The sequence below is a fragment of the Telopea speciosissima genome, chromosome 7 (genome assembly GCF_018873765.1).
Source record: "Telopea speciosissima isolate NSW1024214 ecotype Mountain lineage chromosome 7, Tspe_v1, whole genome shotgun sequence".
Classification (NCBI taxonomy): domain Eukaryota; kingdom Viridiplantae; phylum Streptophyta; class Magnoliopsida; order Proteales; family Proteaceae; genus Telopea; species Telopea speciosissima.
Window position 1 is genome coordinate 12,527,503 of NC_057922.1, and position 10,755 is coordinate 12,538,257.

A 10,755-nucleotide genomic window follows, 5' to 3' on the forward strand; every position below is an offset into this window, starting at 1 on the left:
AGTGCGTGCCAAACATATTATCATTACCAGTTTCCATGCTCGGGTGTAATTCGTTTAGCATGACAGTGCAATACTGCAACCAATTTCAAGAAACCTTTTTTTCTGGATCATAGTTGGTGAATGAGAATGAGAGATGCAACAACACAACAACAACAACAGCAACACAGCCTTATCCCAACTAAATGGGGTCGGCTACATGGATCCTTGCAAAGCCAACATATTAATAATGAAAGTAAAAAGGGAAGGAAACCAACGACTATAACTACAGCTCAGTCTTAAACAAACTAACTGGGGACAGCTACACGAATCCTTGCCCTCCAATCAGCTCTATTTGATGTCATACTTGAAACAAGACCTAGACTATGCATGTCTTTCCTCACCACTTCTCCTATGGTCATTTTAGGCCTACCCCTAGCTCTTTTAGTACCTTCAATCTGATTCAAGTCACTCCTCTGAACTGGAGCTTTCGAAGGCCTTTGTTGAGCATGGCCATGCCACCTTATACGACTTTCTCGAAGCTTATCTTGAATTGGGGCTATTCCCAAATCAGCTCTAACATGATCATTCCTTATTTTATCCTTTCTGGTTTTGCCACTCATCCATGTCAACATCCTCATCTCCGCTACACTTAGCTTATCTATATGACGCTTCTTAACTGCCCAGCACTCCGTGCCATATATTATAGCCGGTCTTATGACTGTCTCGTAAAATTTTTCTTCTAGCTTTAAAGGATTCTGTCAATCACATAACACTCCAGATGCACCTCTCCACTTCATCCATCATACTTTAATTCTCCGTGAGACATCATCTTCTATATCACCTTCTTTGCTGATGATTGTTCCTAGATACCTAAACTGGTCACTTTGCGGAATCTCCATCTCATCAACTTTCACCCTCTCATTATCCATCCTGGAGTTACTAATGGGGATGAGAATGAGAGATGATAAACAAGAAATGGAAAATGAATGCCAAGTGGAATAATTCTCCATAGTTTCTGAGCTTCCCACCTAACCTACCAAATGGAAAGAAGAAAAGTGAGAAGGTTCCCAACAGAGTTGTTTTTGTTTTGCTAAATATGCCTCTTCTGGTTTGTAATTATAGTCTGGTTACATTCATGGCAGAGAATGCTCTAGAGGACAGCCAAAGCATCCTGAATCTACATGATATGCTCTATGTTCTGTAGAGTGAGTTCCTCGATGCAGATAAATTGTTTCACAAGGAAGTTCGTTGGCTCTTCATCCCCATTAGTCTCCATAGCACTTCCTTCTCGAAGGTATGCTTCAACATATGATGTTTCTTGTATTTGCTTTATGAGATGTTCATAAATGTGGTCATCTTAGTGAGAGGAATTAGTTTCAAGAAACATTGGCATTACAAGTGACTGCATAGATGAATATGCACTGATGTATTTAACAGTACCTGTTAATTTTTATCGGCTTGATGTGTTTGAAATTCATGATATATTGATCCATTTTTTTTCCAACTGCAGGGAAACACATTTCTGGTATATCCTACCTGATGAAGTACAGAACAAATCCCTCTTAAATCAATATTTAGAGTTGCTATCTCACAGTGAAAAAGAAAACGTCTTCCGCATGCATGGTGAGGAGCTTCAAAAAAGAGCGATACTTGCTCGTGCCTTGGTGCGCACTACCCTTGCAAGATGTAGAGTTTAATTTTCCCTCTTTCTTTCTTTCTCCCTACTCATCTTCATCCAATTCTTTTTCTTGCTTTGAGATTACATTTGGGGTTAATAAGTGAGGTGAATGTTGGGCGACAACGATAGAACAACATAAACAAAATAAGTGTAGCTGAGATAAGGATGCTGAGATGGATGGGTGGTAAAACTAGAAAAATTAAAGTAAGAAATTAAAAAATTCAAGGTGATCTAAGAGTAGGTTCAATAGCGGATAAGTTGAGGGAGCAGTTTAATGTGGTATGGACATTTGCAGCAGAGGCCTTTGAGTGCAGCAATAAGGAGTGAAATGATACACATTCGATTGGAGATCAAAGATCCATGCAGTCTATCTCATTTAATTGGACTTGATGTTGTGTTGCTGGTTTTGTTTTACACTACACTTTGAGACCTAGAGCTGCATGTTGGGCGGTTAAGAAGCGGTATGTTGCTAAGAAGGGTCAATGCCCTATAGTTTGTGTCGATGTTGTATGCCCCCCCCCCCCCCCTTTTTACCTCTTTTTATTCTATCGACACTCATTTAATTTGTGCCGATGTTGTATGTCCCCCCTCCCTTTTTACCTCTTTACTTGTTTGCCCGCTTTTACTTATTTATTTTTATTCTGTTGTATTTTCTAGGATCCATGTAGCCGACCCCATTAAGTTGGGATAAGGTTATGGTTGTTGTATGATACACATTAGATTAAAAGACCAAGGGGTTGACCGAAGGTGACTTGAGAAGAAGTGATGAGAAAATGTATGACTAGCCTAGGCTTGACAACTAACTAGTGCAGATTTGGTCAGATCTTACGGAGTTGATTGGCCTGCGAGTAATGGGCCCACTAATGGAATGGAAGAGATCCTCGATCCGACGGCTTGATGTGGGCCAGATCTGATCTCAATTGTAATGGTCAGATTTAAAAGACATTAACAACAGATTTAAATACTTTAAATCCAGATAAATGGGTGAAAATTTAAGGCATATCAATAGTGCAGAAAATCAAGGGGAAGAGAAAATGTTGTGCTGTCCAATGAATAGCCACGAGAGAGGGAGAGAAAATAAGGGAGTAAATGAGGTGAGATGAAAGGAAGGGAGAGAATGTTGTGAGAGAAAAGGAAGGAAACCTCTTTCCTAAAAAGTAGGATCTGAAACTAAATAATGTAGAAGTAGTTCAACTGAGAACCACTCTACAGTAGGATCGATCGAACATACTCAAACTTGCAGTAGATCAAGCACATACATATTGATTGGAAAATAAAAGTTAGAAGAAGGGTGGATAGGGATAGGAGGGGTTGGCTATCTCAGCCTGGGTGTCTCACCCTGGATATCTCACCCTTCTCAGCCTCTCTCAGGACAATGCATTGCAAAACAGCAACATAACTTCATTCATTAAAATCATGTGGAGGCCTCTAAGGGCATTAATAGAAACAATAAAATAGAAAGTGTTTGCTACCAAGTAGCTTACAACAAAAATAGAAACTTCTACAAAATCTAGCTGCCATACATCAAAATAGAAACTCCTATTTTAGAGAACAAAACAAAAATAGTAACAAACTGAAATTAGAAGCTACCTAAGATTCTATTGCAATGAAATAAAATATACTTTTCTAAAACTGAAAATAGAAATTAAATTTTGGCAGCATTAGGATAGAATCTTTCTCCATTTGATATTTCCAATGGGCCCACAAGATCTTCTGAACATCATTCCCAAACAAGGCAAATATTGGCTGTGACACTGTGAACAATGCTTTGGTCTTTTCTTCTTCATGTTTCGATCTACATCAACTCATATGCAAGGTTGCAAATATAACTTGAATTATCTCCACACAATCTGGAATTGGGCTTCCTTGTATGATGCTCCATTGAACCAACAAAAACCTGCTACATCATCAGACCAGGTTGCCTCCCACAACTACACTGGGCTGGTTTTGAGGCTTGTTCCTGTGGGCCTGCAGCTGCATATGGACCTGTGATCTACATAACTAAATATGGATAAAAGACAGTGGAAAGAGAAAAGCTATCGATTGGATGATAAAAGGAGAAATAGAAGGAAAGAAAGAAAGGGACCAGAATAAGGGAGAACTTTCCTACTATGGAGAGAGAGAGAGAGTCATTCTTTGGTGGTTCCACTTCTTTGACCCACTTCCTTTTTTTATTCTCCACAGTAAAGAGATTGGGAGTTAAGTAACTTACTATTTCTTTTCATGCCAGGTGGCACAAGCCGCACATCTACCCAGCTATGGTACACCTACCTTACTACAGCTCAAACTTATTCTGAGTATGAACAAGTGGTAGTGCACATTGGGTCCAATTCGGATCCCTCCATTGTTTCCATTTCCTCGAAATGAGAAAGAAGCGGGTACAGTCGAATTGTGTATCCTCCTTGGGATGTGGCAATGATTTTGACACTTTTCCTGAAATATAAAACTTCCTATTCTATTTCCCAAGTCTTCTCTCCTAGCTATCTTGATTCCTACTCAGCCTTTGTTTGGTTGCATGAGAACAAGCTATGACTCATGAGCAAGTCAAGTAGGGGGTGGCAGCTAAAGAGGTAACGAGACTGACTACTCGAAAGTGAAAGTCGTTTCGTTTAGTGCGAGATCGCTTCACACCTTGTGGTGCTGACCGGCCATCATATAGAAAATAAATGTATTCCTGAGTGAGAGGTAGCACAGCGTAAGGGAGAGAGGGAGGTTTGGGGTTGGTCAATGGTTTAGTACGAGATCGCTTCACACCTCGTGGTGCTGACTGGCCATCATATTAGCAAATTAACGTATTCCTGAGCGAGAAGTATCATAGTGTAAGGGAGAGAGGGAGGTTTGGGGTTGGTCCATGAATTTTCCTTTTGCCGCAGTTCACTCAAAGGGTTGAGGGAGATAGTGCATCAAGCTGTTCGCAAGGGCCAACTTGATCCTCTTCCCAAGGATCTTGAGATTGGGAGTTAAGTAACTTACTATTTCTTTTGCCAGGTGGCACAACTACCCATCAAAAGTACTATAAATGTGATGGTGAGGTGTATGGTACAGCTACCTTACTACCATTTTGCCTTATTTTTCTTATTTTTTTATTCTTTTAATTTCAGCACAAGATAAGAGCCAAGTTGTGAAAAACGCAAGGTAAGTGCAGGCCTTGCCCATTCTGAAGGGCCTTGGGGCCTAGGTGAGACCTTGACAACTATGACGACGAGGAAACAACACCTGTACATTTTGTTGAATAGGTATCACTTAATCAATGATAATATTGGAGTGAATTGGTTTAGATATGAAATTGCATAAATGATGCTTGTTGAAAATGAAAGATAAGTGAAACATAAGGTTTTGTTGTGTTAACGTATCTGTGTATCCATTGATGCCAAACTGCAGGAAATGCAACATCCTTACAACATGGTGTTTTGACATTTTAAAAGCTGTGGGACTAAAACCTATTTGAATATGCTCCAATGCATTAAATGGATTTTAGATTTGCTGGTACTTTTAATAATGCATCCTATCTTTTGATTTTTTATGGTTATCTTGTTTGTGATTGGATCAGATACAAATTCTTGGGTTTGTCCAAGATCGTTGAAATTTGGAAAGAACAATTATGGGAAACCTGAGGTTAGTTTATTGGCCTTAATTTGTTTGGATAGTAACTATGTGGTTTCAATTTTTTATGGATCATCTCCGCTTTTGTTAAAATGCCTTTGTAAATTTTCTAAATGGATTATACTTTTATGTGCTTTAATATCTTTTAGTGTATGTGGGAATAGGTGAAGTGGCAAGATGATGAAGAGTGGGATCCACCATCCTTGCATTTCAACATTTCACATACATCTTCTTTAATCGCCTGTGGTGTGACTGTGGATACTCCAGTATTTTTCTCTTCCTTCTCACTGGCACACAAAAAAATTTGTTTATATGATTAAAATTTTCTGCTTTTAAGAATATTTTGGTTGTTCTGTCACCTTTTATTTGAAGCTACATGCTTCTCTGATTGTAGATTGGCATTGATGTGGAAGATACGCAGCGAAAGTTGAGAAACAATGTGTTATCTTTTGCACAGCGTTACTTTTCTCCCTATGAGGTTGAACTTTTGCATGCTATTTCGGATCCTGATACTCAACGGCAAGAGTTTATTAAGTTATGGACCCTTAAGGTAGGCCAGGTTCTTTACTTCAAATCTTTGACAAATTTGTGGTCTTTATTTTATGGGTGTTTGAATTAGGCCTAGACGACTTGACAGCATGGTTCGAGAACTCGGTTTCGGTACTGGTTTCGCCCAGCCAAAAAACCGAGTTGGTGCATTTTTTTTCTTCCGGAACTCGGTTGATTGTTTTGGTGGGTTTTTGATCTAGTTTGGTCATGAAACTTGGTGTACAGCCTATTTTGGGTCATTTAAACACAATGGCACTATCAGATTATCCAAAATCAAAGTCCAAATAGGAGTTTGACTTCGGACTCTAGTTTGGTAGCTACGACATACTAATAGGCCCTATTCTACACATAATTTAGTAATAGAAAGCAATCAAAACATACAATTAAATACAACTTAAATAAGCATTAGAAATGTAATAGCGTAAAATAAATCAATCTTAACATATACCTCTATCGTTCCAAACCATAGTTTCGAAGCAAGTTAACCTATGAATGTACCACATCAGATTCCCATGTCATAGTGCTGCTGAAGAATTGCACGTAGTCTTCCATACAATTCATATAAGTATTGTCATCAACTAACTGAAGGTACCCTATCCTAGGGTATGGAAGAGGCGGTTGCAATGAGATCGACCCACTACTACTACCACCAGGCTGTTGAACAATCATCAGCAGTTATGGCTGTTCTCCTTGAGGAGACTATCCACCGCAATCTAGGCTCCACTTTCCTTTTAATTTCCTCATCCAACCAAGTAGAAAGGGAGTTTCATTTCATTATTGTCTTCACTTCATTTTCCCAACATCTGGACCCCAAGTTCAGTTTTTCTTTCCACTATCCTCTGGGCAACCAAATAGAGCCTAGGGATAAGGAGCCCAGAAAGAGGGCAGGAAATACAACTAGTAAATTGTTTCTTGAAATGGATCGAAAATACAATAAAAGTATAGATCAACTATTACCAGTCCAGAATTCAATTGCTGAATTTAAATAAGCTGATAAAGAAATCTGGAGTGTTTAAATGAAGTCTAATCACACAGAATGATTCCAGAGACGGATATAACAAGCAACAGATAATGAGCTTTAGTGGGTCAATATAAAAAAAGAGTTGCTCAATATGGGATAGATAGTTGGGAAAACCGGGATGGGTTTGTAATGCAACCTAGGTTCCAAAACCCTGTTCTAGGTCGCTATGGGCCCTCCGACGAACAAATAACTCAATTTTAAAGGATCAATGGCAGTCTTGTAATTTCTGGAGCCATTTAGGACCTTTAAAGAGTAAAATAACTGAATGCGGGATGAAACAAGAATTAACTCAGAAGAAAAAGGACAATTCTGGACAGTAATCTGGAGATGGGTTTAAACTGAAACAAATTTCAGAATCAGGGATTTTCTCGTAATATCAAGTAATAGGGGCTTTCGTGTAAATAGGTAAATTTATTTTCTTCTTCAACCTTTGACAAAACAAGGTAGTGGTAACCCAGGCTGCTATCGAATGAAAAAAACTCACCCTGTAGGACCGTATTTGGTCCGAGATTTTAGGTGCACATTTGTAACAGCTAGGCAGGTCAATTAGGATCAATCAACTACAGGCCTGAAGATCAAGTATTAAAATAGTAATAATTTATGCAAACAGGTTCTGGCAGCAGTCAAGGAAGCAGACATAAACTTCAATGTGAATCTCACAACAGAGAAGGAATTTTGAGTTGAAACTCGAGGGCTTGGGTCACCCATGAAGGGGCAACTTATGCACAGAATCTTGGGATAAAAGGAGTTGAATTGATGGAGATCAATCCAACCAAGGTGGGCTGCAACCCTGCAAGTACTGCCCAGGAACAAAGTATGGGGAAAGGGCTCAAGAACTGAAACAAGGAAAGTAATAGAAAGATGAAATGAGAAGGGAAGGAGGAAGAAGAAAATTGAAAGAGAAAGGAGAAGGGCCATTGGGAGGAAAACACCTGAGAGGAGTGGCCTAGTCTGAATTGATGAGGAAGGAGAAGAAATCACATGGACAGCAACATGCCACAGCAGCACTAACTTAAAAACATTCAATGGTATTCAATCAAATCGTTTTTTGTTTAGGTTGGGGGGAGGGGGGGGGGTTGAGTTACATGCTTTAAATAATAAAGGAAATAGAAGTGTAGTCAAGATAGACTTCCTAATTAGTAAAAACTATACAATAATAAAATAAGACTTCTAAAGGATCCAAAAGACTCCCTAATCCTATAATAATCTACTACTGGACCCCACGTGATCTTATACATTACTTAATCCCATTCCCATCTACCCCTTAAATCTCAAATTTTGGGCTTATAAAGAGGCTCATTACATAAGTTAAATCCCAACGATAAGTAGCTCAATGCCTATAGACCACAACCATGGGCCAAAATAAATATTTGGAGGTCCCCCTAGCCCTATATAACCTCTATTTGTCACCTAATCCAAGTATAAACAGAAAACCATAATAATAAATTTCAAAATAAGGGGTATTCATATCTACTGGCTTTGCTTCTTTCAAACTTTTATTATATTAGTAACGACTGACTAAACATTAGGACTTCTTTAAAGTAACAGCTGTCCTAGTAACCAATCACCAAAACACCTCCAAATTATTAGGCTTACTTGCTCAAGTAAAGAGTTTAAAGTATGCCCCTCTATCACTTAAAAATGATTCCTAAACCCATTCTTCATAAAAATATAATCCCCTTATGAAAACTGGCTCAAATAGGATTCCTTGTAAGAGAAAGCTTTTAATTTGCTGCTGGAGATACTCCTCCGTCAAAACCCCCTACTTGTCAAAGACTAAATGTTGACTTTTGTGGAATTAGTGTACCTCATAATCACAGATTCATTAATAAATGCTTTGTTTATGTGGACATTATACACTGCGTGAGGGATGTTATTGTTTAATCCAGTTGATGAATGAAATCAATTATTTTCTTCTACATTATCTAGATTTATCCTTATGGGAATGCTGACACAAAGGATCAAAGTAAATATCTTATCTCCATATTTGAAATACGTTTTAAGCATTTAATGCAACTTCGCTTATGAAGTTGTATCTTTCTTCCAGGAGGCATATGTAAAAGCACTAGGTAGAGGCTTCTCATCTGCACCTTTCAACACTTTTACAATCAGGTTCAGACCTTCGAGTAGTTCTGGTTTGCATGTTGATGGGGATTCCAATTCTGAGGTATGTCAGTAGCTGCAGTTCTTTTGGAATTGTGAATTATTGTCTGTTACCCATGATTGGGCAGATTTGGGTGGTACTAGGGTACCGAAAAGATATATGGGGAGATGAAATTATTATCTGGGAAATGTGAGACAAGTATGTGAATATTATGATTAATTTTATTTTGTTTGTATGTCTATCATGAAATGTTTCAATTATGGTGTACTTGAAGTAAAAGGGCATACCCAGTGCACGAGGCTCCTGCCACTGTGGGGTCTGGCGAGGGTCATAATGTACGCAACCTTACCCCTGCTTTTGCAGAGAGGTTGTTTCCAGACTCAAACCCGTGACTACTTGGTCACAATGGAGCAACCTTACCATTGCACCAAGGCCCGCCCTCTTATGATGTACTTGGAGTGAGAACAACTTAGTTCATACCCAGACCAGATGCATATAATGGGTCTAGAGCCTATTGGCATCCCTAAATTGACCAGAAATTACTTATCTTGTGCTTGCTGATACAGCGGTATCTGGAATCTCTTGGTTGTCTGTGGCAGTTTGCCACATTCAAGGACACATATTGGTGGATCACGTGAGACAACTCCTAGTCCAGGGGTTCATTTGCCAGCATTCCTTCTTTTCTATGCTTTAAAATTGGTTTCTTCAAAGCAAATGATAAAATAAGAAGGGAAAAAAATATTTTCTTGATCTCTTTTTTTTTTTTTTTTTTGGGGGGGGGGGGGGGGAGGGAGGAATGACCCATTATGGTTGGCCTGCTACATCAGCTCAGGCGTAATATAGGCTCTTAGAGTATTCAATAACATAAACATAGCAGTCAATTTCTATTTTAAATATATTTGATATTAGTACCAAAAACTGTATAACTGCCAAATATGATTTCTCTGCTACAATTCAGGCTTCTGAAATTGTAGTAGAAGCATTTGAAGATCCCGAGAACCTCACAAGCAATTGGCAATTCACACTCTTCGAGCTGGCTGGTACTCATTATGCTGCAATTTGCAAGGAAAAAGACAATATTCTCAATGGTGAGTCCTTTAGTTTCTGTCAAACTATGAACTTGAAAAATGCATGGATGCTCATTTTGTATGTTGCAAGTTGCAGATGACGTATCTGGCTGGATGAGGTTGAAAGTGTGGAGAACTATTCCATTTGTAGAAGATGAATGTGTCTGTGGAACTGAAGCAGTTAAAATAATTTGTGGGATGACTTAGTGGTTCTTTTGCACCATTTGTTTTGCTCCCATGCTGTTTGAATTGACCAGGTTAGATCCCAATTTTATGTGTCGTTAACATTGGAAATGATTCAATAGATAAGACCAATGCATGAGTATCAGATCTAATAACCTTGACAAATGAATAGGCTAGTTTTCTGGTTATGAATTCAAAACTGCTGTTCATACTTCCATCAATTTCTACCATTTTAATATTTTCTTCTATTGCCATTCCACATCTCATGTATATCCAGACAGTAAGGGTATTATTGTGGGAACAGTAAGCATGTGGTTACCATTTTTCTTATCCCTATAAATCCAAGTAAATTGTTGGCGAACGCAGGGATATAGGGATGGCAATGGATCAGTGTGGCCTGTCAAACTGTGACCTTTGTGCTGACCCCTATTGGTAAGGGTTTGGATGAACCCTTACGGAGTGGGGATGGGGTCAGTCATGTTAATTCAAGGATGATTAGTTCTTTGCATGCTTGGCGGGGCTGGGCTGTTAGGGTAATAGGGTTGGTTTTTGTTTTGGTGAAAGTAGATCA

At 38.8% G+C, this 10,755-nt stretch overlaps 1 protein-coding gene across 3 annotated transcripts; it reads left to right on the forward strand.

The window, feature by feature from the left end:
• Positions 1 to 994: 994 nt before the first annotated feature.
• On the forward strand, positions 995 to 10,318 carry LOC122669059 (4'-phosphopantetheinyl transferase HetI-like). Of its 3 annotated transcripts, none has more exons than XM_043865692.1 (8): positions 996 to 1,273; positions 1,490 to 1,665; positions 5,208 to 5,272; positions 5,425 to 5,526; positions 5,655 to 5,810; positions 8,878 to 8,997; positions 9,893 to 10,022; positions 10,099 to 10,318. In XM_043865692.1, exons 1-8 carry the CDS (start codon positions 1,161 to 1,163, stop codon positions 10,206 to 10,208), a joined length of 972 nt encoding a protein of 323 aa, XP_043721627.1. In that variant the 5' UTR covers positions 996 to 1,160; the 3' UTR covers positions 10,209 to 10,318. The 3 variants fall into 3 exon arrangements, with proteins under 3 accessions (XP_043721630.1, XP_043721627.1, XP_043721629.1); XM_043865694.1 differs by having other exon boundaries at positions 1,000 to 1,273; positions 9,893 to 10,027; positions 10,104 to 10,318; XM_043865695.1 differs by lacking the exon at positions 5,425 to 5,526 and having other exon boundaries at positions 995 to 1,273; positions 9,893 to 10,027; positions 10,104 to 10,318.
• The last annotated feature ends 437 nt before the right edge of the window (positions 10,319 to 10,755 follow it).

What these genes read in the sequence shown, in the direction of transcription:
- LOC122669059 (XM_043865692.1), top strand. Translation starts at nt 1,161, where the DNA reads ATGATATGCTCTATGTTCTGTAGAGTGAGTTCCTCGATGCAGATAAAT. An exon ending in ATGGGGATTCCAATTCTGAG is followed by an intron (nt 8,998 to 9,892) that starts GTATGTCAGTAG and finishes GCTACAATTCAG; the next exon opens with GCTTCTGAAATTGTAGTAGA. An exon ending in AAAAGACAATATTCTCAATG is followed by an intron (nt 10,023 to 10,098) that starts GTGAGTCCTTTA and finishes TGCAAGTTGCAG; the next exon opens with ATGACGTATCTGGCTGGATG.